This window comes from Stomoxys calcitrans, chromosome 1 (assembly GCF_963082655.1).
Source record: "Stomoxys calcitrans chromosome 1, idStoCalc2.1, whole genome shotgun sequence".
Classification (NCBI taxonomy): Eukaryota; Metazoa; Arthropoda; class Insecta; order Diptera; family Muscidae; genus Stomoxys; species Stomoxys calcitrans.
The window spans coordinates 252,661,420-252,686,292 of NC_081552.1; the positions used below are offsets into that span (position 1 = coordinate 252,661,420).

Below are 24,873 nucleotides of genomic sequence, written 5' to 3' on the forward strand. Positions count from 1 at the left end.
GCATTAAGCAACTGATTTATGAAAACCAGCTGTTTAATTAAAATAAAAAGCTAAAGAGAGCATGGCTGAAAAATTAGTTTACGTCTAAAAAATACTTGGTTCCGCTATATCCTTTGTCCTGACTGTGTTCCTGTTCCACTTTATTCCATTTCTTATTTGCGTTACCGTGGTGTTCGCATTTATTTAAAACCGATTTTAACCGATTATATCCACTGGCATTTGGTGGTTTATGTCTTGTCTTGTATTAATATTATTTGAACTAAACAGTTTCCACATTGCAAATTTGCTCATGAACATTGCGCAGGGAACAGGGGCAAAATTCTCACATTAATACTCTTCATCAGGATTCACTAATAATAATAATAATAATAATTCAGTGAATCCTGACTCTTCATGCTCTTAAAAATATTATAAATACTCCTGACACGTAAGAACTTCAAACCCACAGTTTATCAAATACATTTTTGATGATTAGATATCATTAGTCATGGATCTAGATATGTCGCAGGCGTGGATAGTTGCCGATATCATGCAAGTAATAACAATCCATAAGTCTTGATTTGAGTCTCATTTGTCTTCTATACTTTCTCTTCAAGAGCGAAAGTCCAGCAACTGAGTGTGCTAGTCGCGTAATCTTCAATATAACCTATACTAGCGGCAATAGCGGGGATACCCACACAGTACCCAAAACGACTCTGGTTTGTCGAGGGAGGCAAATTTTATAAAATAATATAAGGGTGGTACTATGTTCGCTTTTTCCCAACAAATTTTTGTGATTACTTTTTTAGATAATACATTTTTCAAGCAAAAAATCCTGCAGCTTTCTTTCAGTAAAATATTATGTTATCACTGTGATTTTTACAGTGTTTAATAAAAGTAACCGTGAAAAACATGTGTTTTCAGCTGGGAAAAATGAACATAGTACCAGCCAATAGGTTAGGTTGAATGGGTCGCCCACTAAAGGTGAGTTCACTCGGAGGCCAGTTTGGCCCATTGTGATACCCTAGAGAGAGAAAGGGGAGAAAAAAGAAAATGTGCGACCTCGTACTAGAGGTTAAATACGAATAAAAGAGAAAGACAGGAGGAGTGGAGAAACCCGAGCGGGAGGTGAAGAACCGCCCTTCCCTACGCAAGCGCGGACCTACCTACGCCGGAGCCTGTGGCACCCCCGTCGGAACCATCCTGGTCCCTCAACAAACTTCAGGAGAAATACCAGAGATACGCTCGCAAGTTCATCCAGATCACAGAAGAAACGATTCCCCAGAAAGGAGAGACGGTATATCTCTTACTTCCAGTGAAGCCAAATTTTTACAAATTTTTATTTCATGGTTTTATCTACTGGCAACGCAATTATAGTTATGTGATCATACCCCAGCCCTACAGCCCTACACCTTTTAATTCAAAGGTTAAAGAAGTTCTGGAATTTCCTTTGCTATATGGAAATTTGGATAGGTTATGGAAGCCGACGATTTTTTTATCATTGTACATCACACGAATTTGGACACTGCAAAAAACATTCTCCTTGATAAGATTTATGAATTTGAGAAGGTATGTAGGCTCGCGAAAATAAGTGTGGCCCACTTCAGCAAAAGGACACTTTTTGGGTATCACCCTGAGGGCAGGCGGATCCTCTAAAGATCATATTGATTCGATAATAGCTGGAGTCAACAGGAAGACTTATTTTTTCAAGATTTTGTCTGGATGCACCTTTGGTGTATAAGTCCAGAGGGCATTGCTATTCTACAAGCATGGTAGCCGGTTGTACGTACCGAATTGACCCGATGGAATCTTCATCGGCAAGGACTGCCGCCTCAGTGTACGTGTTCGTCTTTTTTCGTCATGGGAGAGGCACATCCCGGAGTGCCTTCTTCGTATGCTTTTGGTCCGTGCCGGGATTGAAAAGAACCCCGGACCCTGGTTCTGTTCCGTTTGCCAGAACCGCCTTCATCATCGGTCAGTGTCGGTGAGGTGTAACAGGTGCTTGGAGTGGGTACATTTCCGTTCTTGCCTTCGGCGTCCTCGTCGTCGGACTATGTGACCCCCCCGACCTCTCCCGTACGGCAATTTATGCAAAGACAGCACCCTAGCCCTACTATTGCCAGGCCAGTGTCGGGAAATGTATCGTTCCTGCAGTTAAACTGCAATGGACTGCGAGGCAAGATTGATGAGATTGTAGATTTTATGAGTCGGTCGCAGCGATCCAGGAGACAAAGCTGACTAACACCTCCAGCTTGCACAGTTGTCACGGCTACAATGTGCTACGTAAGGATCGCTCAAGGAATGGAGGTGGGGGATTGGCCTTCGTTATACACCATTCCGTGCAGTATAGACCTATCTCGCCTGCGCTTGACGCTAGTGACCCATACATGGAATGTATGGGGGTAGCAGTCAGGTCTGGTACTGCCGAGATAGAGATATACAACGTGTATATACCGCCGGTTGGCAGCTGTGCCCCGATTAATGGCCAGGCCTACAGCCCCGACATAAGTGGGTTGCTATCTGGCCATGGTCGTCTGGTTCTGGGGGATTTCAATGCACATCACTCGTCATGGCATTCTCCCCTAGGCAACGACCAGCGTGGCATAGCTTTGGCAGAGCAGATAGATAGCTCCACGTTTTGCACGGTGAATGAGGATGCCCCCACTAGGATTACGAGGAGGTGCAGCAGCTCGCCAGACATCTCAATCGCATCCCCTGATCTCCTGAGTTGTTCAACCGTCAATTTATCGTGCATCCCGAGAGAGACAGGGCAAGGAGGAGAGCCATTCGCTGTATTCGTGGTCTCCGAGCCGATGAACAGCCATCACAATTTACCGTGGGCGAAGTTACGAATGTCATCCGTGGCGCCAAATCTTCCAAGGCGTTGGGCCCCGACGGAATCTCTACATTGATGCTGAAGAATCTGGATTTACCTGGAGTTGAGTACCTTACCACTGTCCTTAACCTGTCATTGAACACTCTTATAGTTCCCGATGTCTGGAAAATGGGCAGAGTGATCCCGCTACTGAAGCCTGGTAAAGACCCGAGTTTGGGGGAGTCGTACAGACCGATCTCCCTTCTCTCACCAGTGGCTAAGACGCTTGAGGCATTACTCCTCCCGAGCCTCGTAGGAGAATTTCCATTCGCCGAGCATCAACACGGATTTCGGAGACTGCACAGCACAACAACAGCTTTGCATGCCATCACCACACACATTTGCCGTGGCTTCAATCAACCCAGGCCATGTGATAGGACGGTCCTCGTGGCATTGGACCTATCGAAGGCATTCGACACGGTCAGCCATGCCAAATTATTTGAGGACATCGCCAACACGTCCCTCCAGCCAGGCCTTAAACGTTGGGTCGCGAATTATCTGTGTGGCCGCCAGTCATTTGTGGAATTTAGGGATAAGAAGTCAAACGAGCTTGCCTCATATTTCGCTGCAAGAAATCTGAAGATATCCGCCACCAAATCTTCAGCCACACTGTTCACTACAAATACGCGTGAGGTGAATTCTGAGCTGACTGTGATGGTCGATGGAGAATTGATTCCGACCATCAAGTGTCCCAAAATACTTGGCGTCACATTTGACAGCTCCTACACTTTCTCCCCACATGCCACAACAATCTGCAATACAGTCAAAAGTAGAAACAAGGTCCTCAAGTCACTCGCTGGCAGCACTTGGGGTGCAGACAAAGAAACCTTGTTGACCACGTACAAAGCAATTGGCCGGTCTGTGGTAAGTTATGCAGCGCCAGTGTGGTCACGTCAGCTTTGTGACACGCAGTGGAATAATATTCAGATCTGTCAGAATGCCGCCCTCCGAACTGCGACGGGCTGCTTCCTTAGTTCTCATGTGGACCACCTCCACCAGGAGACAAAGATCCTACCAGTGCGAAGACATAACTACATGCTGTCTAAGCAATACCTTTTGGGCTGTTATCGCAGAAATCATCCAAATCATCATCTTATGGATAGATACCCACCGCCCAGAAGCCTTAAGGTAGATCTACATGATCTAGAGCGTGAGGTCCAGCGCTACAAGAGAGAACCTCTAGATCAAGCGGCATATCAAGCGGGTCTGAACAACATTCATGCAGACACGGTAGCAGACGCGTTAACTGGCTACCGAGTGAATGTAGTCCTTGGAGAACGACCGCCACCCATTGCACCCGAAGAAATCGACCTCCCCCGGCAAACCAGAGTGATTCTGGCTCAATTACGTTCCGGCAGATGCAGCCGCCTCAATTCCCACAGAGCTAGGATTGATGCCGACGTGCAAGATGTATGTCCCGACTGTAACCAGGGACCGCACGATACACGTCACCTGTTTAACTGCCCGGCCAGACCCACTCGACTCAGACCCAGATCCCTGTGGACGCACCCCATCTTAGTCGCGGAGTTCCTGGGTCTTGACACTCAACAGAATCAAGCAGACGAAAGATAGTACACAATAAACTGCTACAACAACAACAACAAGGCGTTCGTTCGATCTGAAGTAGAATATGGCGAATTGGCGTTGTCAGTACTAACGAAGGAGGCGGAGCAAAAGCTTAGGACTTGCCTAAACAGTTTCCTTCGCAAGTCATTAGGAATGATTAAGTCCACGCCAACAACTATGCTCTACCATCTGGCAGCGGAGCTACCCCCCAGATATAGATTTGAGTTAGCGACAGCAAAGGAGATAATTTAGGTGATCAGCTTTGGCCTACCAGCTGCGGAATTAATTGCTGCAGATATGGCAGAGGGCACGGGCTATGCTAAGGCTGCACGTAAATTCAACGTCACAGTAAAGATGAATGTAATAACTTTGAAATTTTTTTACGGAAGGATCCATCATGGACAGTTTCGCAGGGTATGCTTTGAATTCGGGCACTACCAGGTCATACCATACCGGTACAATGCTTTCATCCATGTCAGCTGAGATTTGTGGAATTGGCGGAATAGATTTCTCTGGGTGTGTAACCCCATTACGTTCCAGGTCACAGCGGTATAGAATTTAACGAAATGGCAGACCGGGCGTCAAGGGGCGCCAAGTTTAATGGGGAGCTGGTTGAAACATCATGGCCCATTGAAGATGCGATGTCTATAGTTGAAGGAAGGCTATGGCAGGAGTGGAAGGAAACATATGAAGGCATTGCGGCGGAGGAATCATTCCATTTTTACAGAATTTTCCCCACAGTACGCAAGAAACCAGGGTTTGAGGGCAGTGACCTTAAGTCAGAAGAGATAAAGACGATAAACCGAATTCTGACGAATCATTGCATCTGCACAACACACTATGCAAATTCAAAGTGGTACCAACGGATTTGCGTGGCCAACGCGGCACACCTGACACACCATCACACATGCTATTTGAGTGTTAAAAATGTAACGTGCAGAGACAGCCATTTAAACATTTGATAGACACACATTCGATTCAACAGTTCATTAGGATTGAGAGAGGCATCAGTGTTAACTGATTTTCTGGAGAAAATTTACAACAGACTTTAGAGCAGAGGAGACACAAAGGGACACCGTAGCGTTGGCGTAGTAATACCATGGCCAAATAATTCTTCAGCTGTGCTGAAGTGACGGGAGGCCGAAAATGGCAACTCAACTTTATTTTCGTTGCCAGAGTTGTTGTTGTAGCAGTGTGTTATACACTGAGGCGGCAGCCCTTGGCGATAAATATCTCTATCGGGTCAATCCGGTACGTACAACCGGCTGCCATGGGATTGTTGCCAGTGTTCCATTCAATATTAGTGTTTTGAGCGCACAGCTACCAAGTTAATTGCAAACTAGGATGCTATTCAATACATAAATGCAAATTTCTTTAAAAAATTTGTCCATTGGCAGCTCAACTGAAGTTGGTTTGCGAACCCTAAGTTTCCCAAAATATTTTTCTATGATGTAGTGAAGTACGCAGGGCAGACTAGTACTGTCTAAACTTGGCTAAGGTTCTATTCGGCCAAATATCCCAATATTTGAACACATCCATCCCAAAAATTTTATTCTACAGAAATAAGTTTCGTATGTTGAACATAATTCATTTCTTTTTAATCTGTCCCTTAAAGAAAAATTTCCCTAACGTTTCACTTATACTTCAATACAAGTCCATTCATGCCTTTTCTCACTCTTTATATAATTAATTAAAAAGCCAGCTTTAAACTCAAGGATGTATCATAAATTTATTTTATTAAAAAAATGGTTCCTGTATTTTTAATTTTCACAATTTAACAACAAATTCGCTGAATTATTTACTAAATGTACATATTTATAGAGAATGTGCCTACATATTAATTAGCATTGATTCTTACAATTAGTTTCTATAACTTTTCATGCAATTTCACCTGCAACACGTACAAAAAAAAAACAAAGTTCTCATGGCGTCTCATACGCCATAATTGTCTTCTCTTTCTGAACGATGACAAGGCAGTGAGAGATGGATGTCACCAAATAACGATAAGCTTTTGAGAATATCAAACAAGGAGCTTTTGAGCCAACTAAATGACGAAAGATCTCTAGCATAGAAGAGCTTTGGCATAGAAATAACGCATTGCGTTCTCTCTTATCATCAATCAATCTATCGTACGTATAATACAAAATGTGTATGTATGCATATATTTGGAGGCTAATATAGTGTTGTTGTTTTTGTTATATTTATATAAAATAATATTTATAAGAATTATAAATTGTGTACTCACATACTCTTCGGCCCTTGTTTTTGTTACAACCGCCGAGTGGAAGGAAATGTAAGAATAATGAAAGAAAAATAAAAATCAAAATAAAGACCAGCGTACCAATACATACCAACAAAGCAAAGATTAAGAGGACGACGACGGCGATGATGATGAAAAGGCGCTAATAGGTCAAACCCAGCCAAATAGTATAAGCACATTCTATTTCTTTTTGTCACCAAATCAAAAGCAGTTTGAAAGTTCTCGGGACTTTTTAAAGGAGTCACTTATGAAAGATGGGCATCAACACACATAAGTAGCTGTATGCAATCGAAATGACAAACTACATACATATATGGGCGGTATGGTTGTGCTTAAAAAGTAGAAAATTTGCCACAGAACATTCCATTAAGGATTAGCGTTGATACTTCTCACATTCTTTGCAGTACTCAAGGCCATGAATTTGAGGATGATGAAGTCAAAGTGCCTGGCGGAATATTATTTCTCCCACTCTGTATTTGGTCTGCCCATGTTCTGCGTTTCAAAGTAAAAAGGCAGTGCAAATACCAAAGGGTGAGATTCAGTGTCACACTGGCTTATTTGAATTGCTGAGCGACTGCTGGCCAATGGTTGAACTGAGCATCCAAACAAAGGGTGTGGGGAGTTCAGTTACGGCAGCCGACCAAGAAAAATTCTCATAGAGAACGATCGGACGAGGAAACTGGCCTCGCTTATTTAGTTTTTTAAAATATATAATAGCTGAATGAACTTCAGAACCATGATATAGCGATAACTTGGGTTCCCGAACACGATGTTATTTCGGAAAATAAGAATAATGGCCATCGAACCGGTTGCCAGTCTGTCATATGAGAGAATGGTTTTGGTATATGCGTGTTTCATGCACACAACCAACTGGTGTGCATAGGGAGATAACTGTAGGGAGTTCAGTTACGGCAGCCGACCAAAAAAAATTCTCATAGAGAACGATCGGACGAGGGAAATGGCCTCGCTTATGTTGTTTTTTTTTTTTAATAAATAATAGCTGAATGATCTTCAGAACCATGATATAGCGATAACTTGGGTTCCCGAACACGATGTTATTTCGGAAAATAAGAAGTTAGACGAGTACGCTCAGAACGAAACGGTATAGTAGGATTCATATATAAATACCAAATTGCTATCACTCATAGGTCTGGAGTTACTATTTATAACCCGTCAATCAAAAAAAAGTCTGATGAACTGTTTGCTTTAGCCACATTCATGTCTTCAGGAGCACAGAGTCTTTATGTGGGTGTGGCGATTCTTCCCGATATTCTCAAATCAAACGAAACAACGGGTTGTTACTGGCAGCAATTGCAAATTTGCCCATAAACATTACATTGAGAAACATGGTCAAAATTCTCACATATCAATGAGTGCTGCCCGATTCAAGTTTAAGCTCAATGATAAGGGACCTCTTTTCTATGGCCGAGTTCGAACGACGTGCTGCAGTGCGACACTTCTTTGTTGAGAAGTTTTTACATGGCTGCCATATCAAATGGTACAGTTCTTCACAAATGTCGTCAGCATTTGAAGGGGATAACTACCGCTGAAAATTTTTTCTGATGTTCTTGCCAGAAATCGAACCCAGGCGTTCAGCGTCATAAGCGGGCATGCTAACCTATGCGCTACGTTGGACTTTGGCAGCAGATGGGAAAATATCCTCAAAATGGATATTTATGTGCAGCCGCACAGAGACTTGGAACAGTGGTTTTATGTGGCCCTCTTTTTCTTCCCTGCCCCCTTCTCTTTTTCTCCACAAACTATCTTCAAATCAAAAAACGCAAAATACCTGGGTTTTTGCTGCACAGGAAATTTAACTTTAAATCAAACATTTTGGAAAGGGCAAGATAAGCAGCTCTTACCCTAGAGCCATTGGCAAAAGTTGGGGGGTTTAATCAGCGTGCCATGCACTGGTTATATACTGCAATCCCAAGACAGCCGGTTGTACGTACCGGATTGACCTAATGAAGTCCTTCATCGACAAGGGCTGCCGCCTTAGTGTACAACACACTGCTACAAAAACAACAACAACTGCAGTTGTCAGACCTATCATGCTATATGGGGTTGTAATCTGTTCAATACTCAACCGCATCCATGGATGGCTTGTTTGTGCATCAAAATCTGATGCACTGAATTTAATGCTACAACTACTACTTCTGGATATTGTGGCTAGACAAATTGCTGCGATCACTGCTGTAAGAGAGAGAACTTTCTCTTTGGTCATGCGGCGGTCACGGACACTGTGTTAACCTTGATACAATGCTCGATGTTTCGCTTTTTAATAAAAAGTACTATACCACTATTCCTGCAGGGCACCGTAGGGCAGAGGTTAGCATGTCCGCCTCTGACGCCGAATGCCTGAGTTCGAATCCTGGCGAGACCATCAGACAAAATTTTCAGCGGTGGTTTTCTCCTCCTAATGCTGGCGACATTTGTAAGGTACTATGCCATGTAAAACTTCTCTCCAAAGAGGTGTCTCACTGTGGCACGCCGTTCGGACTCGGACTCCTATAAAAAGGAGGACGCCTATCATTGAGCTTAAACTTGAATCGGACTGCACTCATTGATATGTGTGAAATTTGCGCCTGTTCCTTAGTGGAATGTTCATGGGAAAAATGTGCATTTTTATCACTATTCCTGATAGAACCCATTGGAACTGCAATAACCCTGGTAGTAGAAGTTACATATACTTCTATACAGATGGTTCCAAACTAGAACACCAGGTGGGCTTTGGGGTGTACTCAGAAGAATTAGACCTGGTCATATCGAGAAGGTTACCCGACCACTCTAGTGTGTATCAAGCGGAGATCCTGGCCCTCGGCCACTCGTCCTCTCACTGAGACTCTCCGCTCGACACCGCTGATTGTCCGCGACTGCCGTTGCAGCTATGGAGATTCCACTATCCGCAATCTGTGGACGCAACCGGTAGTTCGCAGCTAAGCTTCTCGTGACAGCGATAAACACCATACAGATCAGACCTCAAAGATCCAACCTATGTGGGGCTCACAGCTATCCAATGCCCGGCCGCTTTAATTTTTATTTTTATTTGGTTTGCTCATTTATTAGTCAAGTCGCTAGACCATATATGAGAAAAACACTACAAAATTAACAATTTAATGACCAATGGTCATCATGTTCTCCCAACGATCGGCCCTGCGGAGAGCTTGAGTAGTATAACTTCCACAAGCAAATATGTGGCACAACAATCTTCGAATGTGAGAGAAAAAAATAGACCCCTGAAATAATCCATAGAATCCACTTTAAACCCCATTTTGGAAGCTTAAAACGGGAACGTCATATTTATATTAGTGTTTCCTCTGTTATCTTCCATGAATCGAAGGGGTTTTACAGGGCAACTTGTACTTGCACTCTCTGAGTTACAAAGTGGGGATTTTGGAGCGAATGAAAATAATGTGAGAACAACTATTAGATTTTACTCTGAAGTCTAAGTAGACAACAATTCGTGGCGGCTACCAAATGGCGTAGAGCAGAGCAGCACATCTTTGTAGAGAAGATTTATAAAGCTTAAATACTCGCCATTGTTGTAGCAAACCCGTAGTACGGAAATGGCCACCACTTTAAAAATGCTTTGATTTTCTCGCCAGGATTCGAGAACAGCAGTTTGTTGGTTAGCATCGCACTCACATCGTAAACATGTTTTCGCTGTATATTCGATACAAGTACAACCCATCAATGTATGACCATTGAAGCCTCCATATCAAATGTGATTGAATATGTTCCCTAACCAAGAACTAAATGCGTCTCACAGATGTTGTGATTTCTGGTTTTCCTTTTCCATTGCATTGGAATCTTGCATCATTAAGAAACAAACGAAAAGAGTAATGTTTTGCAATCCCTTTTAATTCACTAACATTTACCAATTACCTCCAGCTGAGGCCGGTGTAAAAAAAATTGCTCGCAGAAACCAAGTTTGATCATTGTCAAAAATATGCTTTGGCAAAAAATAAATCTAAACACTTGGTTGGAACAGAAACAAACTGCCTTAAATTTTGGTGACAAAACGAATTGGTGTGCAATACGATTTTAAATTATAAATCAACATTGAAGTCAAGTTGTGTTCCTTTTTTTTTCCAACTACAACATATACGTACATATTTCATTGGTGAGAGAGTGGTGTCTAATCTCAGCCCTTCGTTGAGCAAGGTTCATAGATAGATAGTAATGTAATGTATTCAATTCATTCAATCAATACGTACCGAAACAGCATCATTTTTGTGAATTGAATTAGAAGTCTAAATTTTATTTTTGTTTCTTTTTTTTCTGGAGGGGTTCTCATACATTATGATGTACTGTACTCACTCAAATGGGTAATTCCTTTTGCGGATGAAAACTAACAACGATCCATCACATTTTTTTTTTGTGTATATGTGTGTGTGTTTGCCCACCTCACGCAGACGAAGAGCAGTAGAAGCAGAAGAAGGAAATACGTACCAAAAAACAAGGTGCTGACTTGGCCGATGGTTGTGGTCTCGTTGGTTGGTTGGTGATGGATGTATGGATGGATGGATGGATGTAGTTATAGAGAGAGAGGAGTAAGCACCAATGAAATACGATTTTCTAAAGAGACCTCATTATGCATTCTCAGCTGTAAAAATGTTAATCGTAAAGAAAGAAGAAGGTGTGAAGGTGAAGGTAGTAGGTATTCATACGATTTACACATATTAAATCTAACAACATAGCATGGCTTTAAATTGTGCTCACCAAATCATTTGGGAGGAGGAGGAGTAGGCCTATCAGATCTATCTGTATCTATCAGTACTTGAAAAAATACACAAAAGTTCTGTTGCTGAAATGACAAAATGTTCTAGTAGTATGTTCTTGCTGCATCATACAACGTTTTGTTATTGTTTCTTACCCAGTACCCCGACAATGAACGACCGATCAGGATCAATTGCAATTGGCTAGATGGACGTGACCTTTTGGGAACAAGTGTTTTATTTTTTTTTAATTGGTTGGATTGGATGTATGCGCTTTGGAGTAGGAATCAGGCCTGAAATTGATGCTATACTACTGTAAGGTTTTACATCCGCTACATACCCGTCTTTTCTGTTTTCAATTTTAGTTCAGTTCTGTTCGGTCTACGCAACTCAATTCATTTGGTCTCGTTTGGTCTTACCAACACCAACCACCACCTGTGGCACGGCCGGCGGCGGCAATATTGCTATGAATTTGTTTATTCGTTTTCCTTTCTACAATCTAAAGAAAGTTAATTGTGTGATTTTTTTTTTATTTTCGTTTTGTTTGTTTTTGCGTTTGTCTTTGTTTTATCAACTAAACTTTAATTTGAGATGGCAATTTTCGCAGAAAAGTTAAAGAAGGAAAGAAACAATAATAAAGTAAAGAGATTAATAATGTAAGACATTATATTTAGTTCTAAAAATAATGTTTTTAGATTTTCATTGTTTGCTTTTTTGTTTTCATGTTGGGTTGTGTGTGTGTGTGTGTGGTATGTGTGGATAATTTGAAAATTAAGGAGACAAGATAAATATGTAGACAATTTGGTTAATTGAAAACAAAATATAAATTTACATACGTGCTATAGAAATGTCGTCTAGACTTAAAAATACGATTTTGATCTTATGAAATGATCCTTTCCCGCATGAAGTGCCGTCTTGTAAGTCTCCTTAGCAGTGCGGAAGCTACGATAGACTTTGTGGTAGTTCAGTAGTTCTAGCGACGATAACGATCTCTGGAATTTGACCTTCTTCTGTTGTTATAGTTGCGTCCGCGAGGAGAGCGTGATCTTGATCTCTTTCGTTCGGGGCTACCGCGAGCACCACCACCACCACCACCACCTCTGCGGGGTTCGTTACGGTCATTGCGATCTCTGCGATCGTTATTTCGTCCACCACCAGCACCGCTTGACGACGCTGTATCGGTTCCACGTCGGCGTTCCCGGGATCGGGACCGATGTACCCTGGAACGGCGGTCCAATTCTCGGCCACCTACAAAATAACGTGATCTTGCGCGATCACCTTCTCGCTCATGGATCTTACCAGTGCGTTTTAGTTCAGCTTTGCGTGGTCCTGCCGTCTTCTCCAGCTCGGCCAGCTTTTCTCTAATTGTTAAAAAGCCCAAATGTAACTTACCGCCAAAATGATCTGCCAGGCGTATATCGTTGTCATGTATACCCAAATAGGCGGAGCAAACTTCACAAACTCGCAGTTTCTGTTGCTGGTATGTGGATGCGGGCATTGAGGTTCGGTATTCGTGTTCTGCTTTGATTTTCTTTGCTCGCAGATCGTCGATTTCCTTCATAAGTGACATACTCTCCTCAACCTCACCAGCTTCACCCAAAGCCTCTGCCTTTGCCAACTTTTTGCCAATTTCCTCGGCCAAAGCGTGAACAGCATTCGCCTTTTCTGCCACCTCAGCTGTCAATTCTTCCTGTGTTTCTTTGAGTCTTTGTTTGGCCGCTTCTGTGCGTCGATCGCAGTCAGCAATGAATGCCTGCAAATGTTCCATAGCTTCGATATCATAGTAATAGTCGCGCGACTTTACCGCACTTTGATAATCTGCTCGGAAAGCTAAGTCATGCACTTTTGGGCACTCTCCCAGATCCATACGTGTCGATGCCAATATATCGTGTGGACAGCAATCCAAAAGAAAACTTTTACATACACGGGGATCGGAAAATTTCAAGCCACGACCTCCGTCTTCTCCATTGCGTGTGGTGCCCATTAATTGGTCAAGCATGGCTCGCATTTGATCTGTGGCCGACATTTTTGTGTGTTGCAACAATCCGGGGAACTATTTATTCTTAAAATTCCAACCAATAATTTGTGAGATTTACGTTTTTTCACAATTTCACTAAAATAAGATGTCTATTCCAAAGTGCTTTTGTGAGTTAATGCTTCAATTAAAATGTGGCAACACTGCTTGAATAATTCAGGGTAGGAAGATTTCATATCAAATATATTGACGTAAATACTCGGTAACGAGTATAATCGATTCATGCAGCCAGTTATTACGCAGATTATTCTGTGCAGCTATCGGAATTGTTGCGAAAAATTTTAACAAAATATCATAACTTTTTTAAACACAATAGACACATTAATATTTTGTACTAATGGCTGGTACTATGTTCATTTTCCACTGTTGAACACCCATGTTTTTCGCGATTACTTAACCCATATTTTTCGTGATTACTTTTTTGAAAGACTTCACAAATAACAATGAGAAAATAACGATTTTAGTAAAATTTTAACATTAGTAATGAGGGAATGTCCTACTGAATGAAATCGGTAGGTTTTTTTGCTCTAATATCTATATAGGCTTAAAGATTCTATCACTCCTCATGTTCTTGTCTTATGACATGCCACTTTTTATGTATTATTGTTATTTCATTATGTGTGTCAAAATTGCCAATTTACATACGATTCCTCATTTCTCATTTGTACAACAACCACAAATCATATGGAGCAATCCGCCATCTTGTGATGAAGCTGATCGACGTTTTGCCAACACACACGAAGAAATTTGTGTGCGTATGTGTACACGTGTGCGCAAATGAGCAGAGAATACGCGAGAAAGTATTGGGTTGCCCAAAAAGTAATTGCGGATTTTTTAAAAGAAAGTAAATGCATTTTTAACAAAACTTAGAATGAACTTTTATCAAATATACTTTTTTACACTTTTTTTCAAAAGCAACCTTAAAGTAACAGCTGATAACTGACAGAAGAAAGAATGCAATTACAGAGTCACAAGCTGTGAAAAAATTTGTCAACGACGACTATATGAAAAATCCGCAATTACTTTTAGGGCAACCCATACTTTCCTTCTAACAAAAACACAGAATTTTTCTGTTTTTGTTGTAAGTTGAATGAAAGCAATCTCAAATTAAATTGTTTTCACAACTATTACAATTTGTAGCCATACAGAATCAGCTTTTGTTCACATTTTTAGCAGGATTCATGAATTACTATTTAAATAAAAATGAAAGAAATTTTATAATAACCAGTAACCAATATTTTTATTTTTTACTTACCTCTACCTTTCTGATCCATTTTGGTTTTAGCTTTTGTATTTTAATGTAACGGCTACTTTTCGTAAAACAGCTGACCTTTATAAAACATCTGTTCAAAGTTGCAAATTTCTGCTGGCAATAAAGTCCCAGTAGAAATTTGCAGGTTCTCTATTTCTAGTAAAAGTTTTTGCAAATTTGCACACATTTTTGAGTTCCCAAGCACAGCTATTTTACCCACTAAAAGTCGACTTCGACTTATCGACTTTTCACACAAAAAAGTCGACTTCGACTTTTGATCACTGCGCTTTGGTTGGATTTTCTTGTGATTTGCGGCATTTGCAATTTTTGGAAGGCTTGTTGTGTTGAGGATAGAGGCAAACGAACCGGTGAAGTTTAACATTTTCCACTTGAGAATGTCGACAGATTTACCCAGCAGTTTATCCGAGGAAGCCAGCATATCATCCACCAGCAACGAGATTGAGGTATGTATTACAAATTTGCTTCTATAAAATACATTTAGTGACATGCATATCCAATTACCTTTGTTGCAGTCTCAAAAATCATCAGATTTGAAAAACGACAAAACTTTTTCCCGTTACCGTTCCTTGATAGTTGTCGAGTGCGGTGGATTGAAAATTACAACCAACGAAGCAAACCTAAAGCGAATGCAAAATCTTCGCAGAGAATTGAATTATTTGAACGAGACCGAGTGGATGTATGAGCCGGTTGATAAGAAAACGCCATAAACGCACATAAGAAAACCACAAAATTCCAAATATCTCGTATATATTAAGTCCTAATAATGATAACCCTGCTAAAGAACTTGCTCATATCCAGAGAAGCACAAAAACTGGAATTGGCCAATAAGCTGGAAGAGGAGCAGAGAAATTTGGACGAAGAAGTCGATGACGAAAATATTAATAATACGGCACAGCCATCCTCGTGTATGAAAAATGTTATACAAAATGTTAACATAAATGACAATGAGCCACAGGAGGAGAATAGCAATGAGCACAGCAATTGTTTTAAGAGAACAGGTTGTAGATGGGGAAACATAAGCTATAACTGATAAGATGACTTATTCATTTTTCATTTTGTACAACTCCAGGAATTATTAGCAGTCTTAAAAGTAACCATGGCACCATAGACAATGGCATATTTTTTGATATGAATGTGGCTTTAACGGTAGCCAGTGAATTAAAAGTTGGCTGCCGTGTAGAATATTTGGCCTACAAACATTCGGCCACGGATCATGTTAAAGTGATAAAGATCGAACAAGTTATAGATCAGTATTGGGATGATAAACAGCCAACACAACAAAAGGTAAGGAGAATGTACTCACTTCTCTTTAAATTTTATGAATTTTAATAACTTCATTGTTTTACAACTTTTCTCTGCAGATTGAGGAACAAATTGAGGAACTGAAATCGGAACAGCCAAAGTACTTTAATACCCATCAGCGCAATATTTTGGGCTTAATAACAGAACGTAATCCTGATTCGATTATCGTTGACACTGATTACAAAGTGTTGAACATCCATTTGGATTCGGTTGAGATTGAATTTGTGCCAAAAGCAGGAGATCGTGTATACGTTTGCTGCAATGTTCAAAGCGATGAACATTTTGTGGATAGAACCGGTGAAATCCTTCAAGAGGTCAGCGTACATCCGGCACGTATAATGAAACAAGAAAAATGCACCGTTAAACGCATATTACCAGAGTGGGGCGTTCTCAATGATGATGCCTACTATACTTTTGACATATTGCCAGCGGCCTGTAAACTAAATGTGGGCGATACAGTTTCTGCAGATCTTATAGAGTGCGAAAGGGTAAGTGAGTGTGATGCCAAAAAATACATGAAGTGACTACAAACAGTGAATTGAAAGTCGTCGACAACTTTAAGATAAGTCTGTCTTCTTTCAAAATTCGGTCAGTTGGCCATCTTTATACACAAAAAAAATTATTATTGTCATTAGTGATTTTTTACTCATTTTAAATAAACAATCGCCGGATGTACAATTTTGTTAATTATTAACATTTCTAATTACCAATTTCATTAGAGCGGTTATAAATGCAGTTATCATAGCTATTATATTTACAACTTTTTTTCTTTTGGCACCAAATCAAATACCATTAAAAATGGATTTACAAAAAAATTTTATTATTATTTCAGGGTGAATATATTTGGCGTTGCATAAAGCTCTCGGTTCTAGAGCAAGCCATACTGCCCCAAGTCTATGAATCTACTCAACGTTCCAATGAACAACGTGCGGAACATCGAGCTGTTACTGTTTCACCGGATGCCAGTTGCGTTTTTAGCTCAACATTTCAGAAAAAAGAAATCGAATTTACCTGCACCAATAACTGTGATCGTGTATTCCAAGGCAGTGTTGAGTTTTTGGGACGCAAGCGTGACACACAATTGTATGTGTTGGAGCCAGAGCCGGGAACTATATTTGAACTGGGCCCCAATGAAAAGAAGTCTATACGCTTTGAGGTTGAGTCAAAAATCTATGGAGAAAATCAAGAACAATTTATTATCAAGTTTGAAAAATTCCGTATCAAACGTTCCATAACTGTTGTAGTGTGCGAGACAGAAGCAGAAGCCGAAGCCATAGAGAAAACCATAGCCCTGCAAAAGGAAGGTGACCGAAATGGTAATATCCCTGGAGCAGGTGGTCGCAATGCGGCTCACAGATCACGTTATTATGCAAATCAGGTGGGTTTTAGTGTTGAATATTCAAAAGAAAACATTCCATTCGTTCCCATTATATGTAGGTCTGGTCAAAACGCAGCGAAGTTATACCAGGTGTCGGCATTGCCACCAAACGCCGTTTCATTGCCCAGCGCATTGGTTACTATGAAGTTCCCGAACGCCTATGCAAGGCCTACCTTACCTCGGACAAGAAGCAAGATATGCTTGACAATATTGAACAAATGTTTCCCAGCATAAAGCAAGAACTCTGCATGGCCAATTATGTGACTCGTTTCCAAACCTTAATCTATTTGGAGGAAATCGAATATTTTGTTAACTTTCGCAACTATGACCGTGAAAGGGCTCATTTTTCGCGTGAGGGCGAATTTCTTTCGCTTAACATTGACAACTTGGCCGAAAGACGCCCATCTTTGGTCATTGGCGATGTGGTGCGTGCCATTAACCCTTGGAGTGACCGTGATGGCGATAAGCGTAGCTATGATGGCGTCATACACAAGGTGCTCTTTAATCGTGTTCTACTGAAATTCAACGCGGGCTTTCAGCAGAAGTACAATGGCGAGGACTATCGCCTGGAATTCTTTTTCTCTCGTTTCGGTTTTCGCAAACAGCATTTCGCCATTCAGAAAGTTGTCAAACACTTGGGTGAACAATTTCTATTTCCTTCGCGTGTACATATGCGTGAACAACCCCAATTGGATGTAAAGTTGGATGAGGACTATAATTTAAGCCTAAATGACACAACTTGCAAATGGTATAATCCCATTTTGAATCCCATACAAAAGGTGGCCATTTCCCGAATTTTACGTGGCGAGGCCCAAAATATGCCCTATGTTATTTTCGGACCACCTGGCACTGGAAAAACCGTGACTCTTGTGGAGACAATATTGCAGCTGGTTAAGTTGTTGCCCAGTTCCCGCTTGCTGGTTGGCACTCCATCCAACAGTTCGGCCGATTTGATAACCACACGTCTAATAAATAGTGGCGACTTACAGGCTGGCGATTTCATACGTTTGGTTTCGCAAAATCAAATCGAGAAAGAACTCATTCCCGCTCACCTGAAACCCTATTGTGCCACCATAGATGTGGCGGCCGACGGCACTTGTAATGATTCTATGATCGTAACCGAATCTGGCCTCAAGCTGAAGTGCCAAATGAAATATTTGGGTCGGCATCGTGTGACCATTGGCACCTGCTCAACTTTGGGAAATTTCTTGCAGATGGACTTTCCACCCGGTCACTTTACTCATGTCATAATTGATGAATCTGGTCAATGCACCGAGTCCGAGGTAATGGTAGCCATTACACAAGTTTCGAATACACGTGGCCAGGTTATACTGGCTGGTGATCCCCATCAATTGCAGGCAATTGTCATTAACCGCTACGCTGGCGAAAGGGGTTTTACCACCTCGTTCCTTGAGCGAATACTCACGCGTTCGCCATACCAACGCGACATAATACGTTATAAGGATACTTGTGGATTTGATCCACGTTTAGTTACAAAGCTATTGTACAACTATCGTGCTTTGCCTTCCATATTAAATGTTTACAATGACTTGTTCTACGACTCGGAATTGATCTCCATGATAGGAAATGATTCGAGGGAGGCTGATATGTTGCGAGGCATTGCCGAATTATTGCCAGAATCGCAAACTCGACCGGAGACACATGGGGCTTTCTTTTATGGCATGCTCAGTGAAAATATGCAAGAAAAAGATTCACCTTCATGGTATAATCCACATGAAGCGAAATGCGTTAGTACTCTTATTGTTGTGGCATATTGCAAATAATTCTTTTTTGATTTTCACTCACAGGTGTTCCTTATGACTCTGCAACTCTATCGCAGAAATATAAAACCCGAGACGATAGGCATAATAACGCCATACATGAAGCAGGTCAAACATTTGCGATATCTTTTCACAACTGCAGATATAGCAATGCCAAAGATTGGTTCTGTGGAAGAATTTCAGGGACAGGTATGTAATTTTTTTTTCTATTTACGTCCTCTAAATGATTGTATTAATTTGTTCTTTCTTATTTTAAGGAGCGTGATATCATACTCATTTCTACCGTTCGCTCCACCCAAAAACATTTGCCCAACGACATACGTCACTCTTTGGGTTTTGTTCAATGTGCCAAGCGCATGAATGTGGCCATTTCCAGAGCACGTTATCTCCTGTATATTTTTGGCAATCCAAACCTCTTGGTACTCGATTCTTGCTGGCGTTCCTTCATTAAGTATTGTGTTGATCATGATGCCTATTTAGGATGTGATTTACCGGCCGCACTTTACGATGCCAATGAATTGCCTGAAACCATTGATGTTGATAACAGGGATGATTAGGGCTCCAACTACTATAACAAATGAAATTTTTGAGAATATAATTTTGTTAGTTTTTTATTTTTAATTTTTTCATAAAACAGTAACGCATTTTAATGTGATACCAAAGCTGGACTTCATTGCTAAAAGTATTTGTTCAAAGTCACTGATAGTTATGAATAAAAATTTCAGAAAAATAAACATGTACATACAAATATTTTAGAGAAACTTTAGCTTTACGGTTTTTGTTCATTGAAGATTTTAATGTATTGTGTCATTAAAATTTAATAAAACAAAACAATTCAAATTTCTTGACTATACAAAGTCCTTTCCGTATATTAACAATGACCTATGATAAGTGATGTCGAAGTCTTTATATTCTATGCTCTGTTATCTGCAAAAGCCAGAAATTAACAAGTTTCCTCTTGTTGGGCTGTTAAGCGGTCGAAAATTAAACTTGGGTTTTAGGCACCTAATTTTGGGGCCTAACGTAATCGAATGCGCTTTCGTATCAAATGAGTATACATCTAATTTTTAATGATTGTTCTACCACTTTAATGTACAATTTTTCATAAATTAACATTCGATTTAAACATTCGCGTTTGAAATTCCAAAAATTCTGCCCTGTGCCACTATTGACATACACCTAAGCCAGTAATCGGCTTGTTGTGCGCTCTAAAAACTATAAAGTAATCTCTAAAAAGAAAATTGTAAGATAGGATTTCCGTGCTACTTACAAAATCCTTAATTGTTTTCAATACCACTCCCCTAAGTTGGTTCATGTCTGGTATTGTATCTCCACCTAAGTGCCGGTATCTGTTAGACGCGATAGCCGGGCAATGACAAAGGAAATGCTCCAACGTCTCATCATCTTCCCCGCATGCCCTACACATGCTATCACTTGCCGCACCGATTTTACATAAGTGAGCTCGTAGTCCTATGTGTCCCGTTATGATACCAATAGTTATACTGACCTCCTTCTTGCTTCCTTTCAGCAATAGCCTAGTCTTCTCACAATATAGATCCCCCCATAGGATTTTCGCCGTCCTACCTACCGTTTTGCTATTCCACAATGTTGCATGCGCACTCCCTTGACTCGGACTGCGTCGAGCCGAAAGGCTTCGGGTTAACCAAGTTTATTGGCGGCAGTCCTCTGGCCTTCACCGCCAAATCGTCTGCCCTTTTATATCCTTTTACTCCGTTATGGCCCGGCAACCAAAGGATGCCATCCTCAGTAAAGGCGTTAATCTTCTTACACTGCAAGACTCTTCGTGACCTTACCATCCTGGTTGTTATTGCCCTTATGGCAATTTTACTGTCCGTTAATATGTTCACACTCACGTCCTTGCGTTAGCACCACACCATTTCACGCATTCCGACTTCAAGGTTCACCTCAGGTATCCGTTCGGAAAACTCTTCCCTTCCTTCCAGGTTTCCTATCGTCGCCTCGATTATACCGCGATGGTATGAGCTGCACCCATCTTCAATCCATTCTCCCATCGCCTTAAGTCTCATAGCCGCAGTGGCTGCCTCATACTTAATCTGAATGGCAATGGGTCGAATATCTGAAATAGTCTCCAGTGCCCTAGTGGGCGTGGTCCTCATCGCTCCGCCTATGCCAAAACAACATGTTTTCAGAACCTGTCGTATGGTCCTTATGTTGCACTTTTTCTCCATAGCAGTCCACCAAACTACTTAGGCGTAAGTAAGTATTGGTCTAATCCCGCTCCTGTAGAGCCAGTGGACTATTCTCGGTTTCAGGCCCCATTTCGAGCCTACGGCCCGTCTACATAGTGCCCAGCATTTGTGAGCCTTCTCAGTACGGTCCTGAATGTGACACTTCCAATTCAGTTCCCTGTCCAAGATCACACCTAAGTATTTTACCTTGTCAGATATCGAAATCGTCTTATTGAGGAAACGTGGTGCGTTAAATTGGCCCACCTTTCTCTTCTGGTGAACAGGTATATTTCAGTCTTCTCGGAGTAAACATTGACTTGGTCTAGCCCAGTCATATGCCATATGCAAGACCCTTTCGGCCCTTCTGCATAGCTGGTCGGATCCTTACCCCTTAGAAGTATTATAGCATCGTCTGCGTAGTAGACTGGTTCAAATTCCTCCTTAGTCAGCATCCGTAATAGGTCATTTGTGGTGGTCACCCATAGGAGTGGCGATAAAATGCCCTCCTGTGGCGTGCCTTGGGTCATTTTCTCCTTTATATTTATGCCATGGGATACACAATTTATTCACCTTGATAAACCATACATATGCTAAGGAACAGTTGGAAAATACGTGATTCGGTCGATTTTACCTGTTCGCGTATGGGGTAAGTCGGTCTGTTCTTTTGTTTCCGAAAGCTTAAATCCGTTATGTTGTTGTTGTAGCCACATTTGAATGTGGAGTTGTCGATCCGCGTCGAGCTCTTATAGGCGGGCAAGCTAGTTCCGCTCTATGCGACCGATCGCCGCGGGAACATTATGGCTATTGGTTATTTAAAGGCGCCAATAACTCGCCTTGTCATATCGAGCATCATAGCCACTCAGTATTTAAGAAAGAGCAAGTGTCACCCGTCCTCTCACTGAGACTCTCTACTCGATACCGCTGATAGTCCGCGACACCAGTAGCAACTACTCCGTGAACGCGAACGGTAGCTCCCAGCTAAGCTTCTCGTGATGACGAAGAACACCAAACAGATTGAAGTTGATGCTGATGATCATAGTTATCCCATGCCGGGCCGTTATTATCACATCATTGCTCCAACCACTTTAAAATATGTTCTTTAAACCATGAAGTAACTAACACGCTCATAAAACGGAAAGCGGTATCATGTGGGGGTAAATAACAGACTTCAGGGCATGCTGCTGGTGCCAAAATAAAGCAAAAAATAAATAAATCCTGGAAAGGGATTTACATCACATCGTGTAAAGTGGATGCCTTTTACAAAAAAATCGATTTACACATTGAAAACAAGTCATCGAAAACGGCATGAAAAGCTATCGAAAATCGAAAATTGTATAAACAAAGCAACAAAAACCAAATGTTTGTAGATCCATTGGAAGTCCATAGGAGTCTCATAGCACCTATAAAGTATGCCTTTTTGGTCAGCAGGAGGACCAGGAAAAGCCTTAATTCATGTGTTATAATGTTAACTAGTTAATTTAGTTTTATTCAATAAAAGTATTACCTTTATGTAGACAAAAAGAAAAAACAAAATCATGGCAACCCTTACCGTTGTTGTCATCTGTTCTTTTCTGTCAGTAGGCTGCTGTATAAAGACGTCGTTTTGTACATAACCAAAAAGAAAGGATTTGCAAAAACTTGGCAAAAAGGATACAAAACGGGATCTTGTTTGTATCCATCATCTCCATACAGTCTCCTTATTTATTGTCCAAATACTTGGTCGCTTCAAATTGACTGATCTACAGAGAACTGTGTATTTATTGAATTCTGCGGATTCACATATAAACGTGTTGAAGTTGCTTGAGGAAATATGGTTAAAAATAAAAAGGGCAAGAAAGAGATAGTTTTGACTGGTCCAGAAGCCTCATCTGGTGATGAGATGTACGTATAATTCTTTTAAAATTGTATAGTTGGCAAATTTGCATTATTAAGTGGCAGACATAAAATCTAAAATCATATGTTTGGTATGAGTGAAAGTGCAACGTTGACTGGTTGAAATGTTTTAGCCATGTATACATTTATTTTGTTGTTGTCATTTTTTTTTGGCAGAAAATTTACATATTGCATTTAGTTTTTGTGCGGTTCGCATCCCAGCAAACTAACAATCGATTTTTGTTTTCTTTTTTATAGTGAAACAACGCAAGTTCAAGCTGCGGGTTCCGATGACTCCGACGGTGGTCAGGAATTGGAGAAGGTAAACGCCAAAAACAAAAAGAACAAACCCCAGAAGAAACAGAATTCCAAGAAGAAGCAAAACGATTCCGATGGAGACGGGGATAGTGGTGATGAGGTTGAAACCATTTCTAAGGGGGTTAAAAAGCTGCAAGTTAAAAGCAAACCGGCAGCAGCCAACAGTGAGGATGGCGAGGATGAGGAAGAGCAGGCAAGTAAGAAGATGAAAAATAAAAAGAAAGCAGCAGCTCCTAAGAAGTCAGCATTTGAACTCTTGATGGACGAGGATGACGATGATGATGACCATAATCCACCGGCGGCACCGCCAAGCGAACCCGAGGTGGAGGAGGAAGAGCCAGAAAAGGCAGTCAAAAATGCCGGCAAAAAGTCTAAAAAGGCCAAACGTAAGGGCAAAGACGATGATGATGAAGATTTGGATAAGCTATTGGCTGATATACAAGCCGAATATGCCGTTGGGGAAGCACCCAAGGATGCCACCGCCAATGTGGTCTCTCCTGAAGATCTAATCGAGGAAGACTTTGGCAAGGGAAAGAAGAAGAACAAGAAACAGCAGCAAAAAGAAACCGTAAAGCCGGTAGAGGTTGAGACCAACGACGGCGGAGACGGTGAAGGTGACGATATTGAGGAGGAAGGTGGAACTGTTAAGACTGCAGCTCAAAAGAAAAAAGAAAAGAAGGAACGTCAAAAGCGTGAAGCAGCGCTAGCCAAACAGAAGGCTGCCCAAGAGCCAAAACAAAAGCCAAAACCTGTAGAAGAAGTAGCCGTAACTGCGGCTGAAGAACCCACTGTTGCAGCTGAAATTGTAGAGGAGCCCAAAGATGCTGCTAAAGAAAATGAAGGCGATGCTGAGGGCGAAACCGCGGCTGAAGGAGAGGCGGGCAAAGCCACCGGCAAAAATAAAAAGAAAGGTAAGAAGGACAAAAAGGCCGAGGAGGAAGAAACAAAGAAGGACAGCAAGAAAAAGGGCGTGTCAGCAGCCATGGTAGCTGCAATGCAAGAGCGTCTAAAAAAGATCAAAGAGGAAGAAGAACGCGAAAGGCAATTAGAAGAAGAACGCATCAAACAAGAGGAAGAACGTGAAAGACAACGCTTGGAAGCTATTCGCCTTGAGGCGGAAAGAAAGGAAAAGAAGAAGCAGAAGGAGATTGAACGAAAGGCTCGTCTTAAGGCCGAAGGTAAACTACTTACTAAAAAGCAAAAGGAAGACAGGGCTCGTGCGCAAGCTATGTTAGAATCGCTCAAGGCTAAAGGCATAGAAATTCCCGATCCCAATGAGAAGAGACCAACTAGACCAGGTAACCAG

The 24,873-nt window shown here is 41.3% G+C and overlaps 4 protein-coding genes across 4 annotated transcripts in view; 3 read left to right on the top strand and 1 right to left on the bottom strand.

Annotated features, from left to right (window-relative positions):
• Window positions 1-12,038: 12,038 nt before the first annotated feature.
• On the bottom strand, window positions 12,039-13,563 carry LOC106089357 (putative RNA-binding protein Luc7-like 1). The gene has a single exon (XM_013255190.2). It carries the CDS (start codon window positions 13,422-13,424, stop codon window positions 12,372-12,374), a length of 1,053 nt encoding a protein of 350 aa, XP_013110644.2. The 5' UTR covers window positions 13,425-13,563; the 3' UTR covers window positions 12,039-12,371.
• A 1,371-nt stretch (window positions 13,564-14,934) lies between these two features.
• Window positions 14,935-15,413, top strand: LOC131994085 (uncharacterized). Its single transcript, XM_059360319.1, has 2 exons — window positions 14,935-15,149; window positions 15,219-15,413. Exons 1-2 carry the CDS (start codon window positions 15,081-15,083, stop codon window positions 15,411-15,413), a joined length of 264 nt encoding a protein of 87 aa, XP_059216302.1. The 5' UTR covers window positions 14,935-15,080.
• A 56-nt stretch (window positions 15,414-15,469) lies between these two features.
• On the top strand, window positions 15,470-20,007 carry LOC106089353 (probable RNA helicase armi). The gene is made up of 7 exons (XM_013255187.2): window positions 15,470-15,704; window positions 15,776-15,990; window positions 16,068-16,496; window positions 16,841-17,386; window positions 17,446-19,134; window positions 19,195-19,356; window positions 19,425-20,007. The coding sequence occupies exons 1-7, from the start codon at window positions 15,470-15,472 to the stop codon at window positions 19,722-19,724; spliced, it is 3,576 nt and encodes a 1,191-aa protein (XP_013110641.2). The 3' UTR covers window positions 19,725-20,007.
• Window positions 20,008-22,936: 2,929 nt separating this feature from the next.
• LOC106089354 (eukaryotic translation initiation factor 5B) overlaps window positions 22,937-24,873 on the top strand; it is a 94,903-nt gene continuing 92,966 nt past the window's right edge. The window contains exons 1-2 of the mRNA XM_059371063.1: window positions 22,937-23,258; window positions 23,508-24,865. Of these exons, the coding sequence (XP_059227046.1) occupies window positions 23,188-23,258; window positions 23,508-24,865 (1,429 nt within the window). The 5' untranslated portion in view covers window positions 22,937-23,187. The remainder of the gene's footprint in view (window positions 23,259-23,507; window positions 24,866-24,873) is intronic.

Coding starts and splice junctions, on each gene's coding strand:
- LOC106089357 (XM_013255190.2), bottom strand. CDS start 13,424: ATGTCGGCCACAGATCAAATGCGAGCCATGCTTGACCAATTAATGGGC.
- LOC106089353 (XM_013255187.2), top strand. CDS start 15,470: ATGATAACCCTGCTAAAGAACTTGCTCATATCCAGAGAAGCACAAAAA. Junction 15,705..15,775: donor CAATTGTTTTAAGAGAACAG/GTTGTAGATGGG, acceptor GTACAACTCCAG/GAATTATTAGCAGTCTTAAA. Junction 17,387..17,445: donor CACGTTATTATGCAAATCAG/GTGGGTTTTAGT, acceptor CATTATATGTAG/GTCTGGTCAAAACGCAGCGA.
- LOC131994085 (XM_059360319.1), top strand. CDS start 15,081: ATGTCGACAGATTTACCCAGCAGTTTATCCGAGGAAGCCAGCATATCA. Junction 15,150..15,218: donor CCACCAGCAACGAGATTGAG/GTATGTATTACA, acceptor CCTTTGTTGCAG/TCTCAAAAATCATCAGATTT.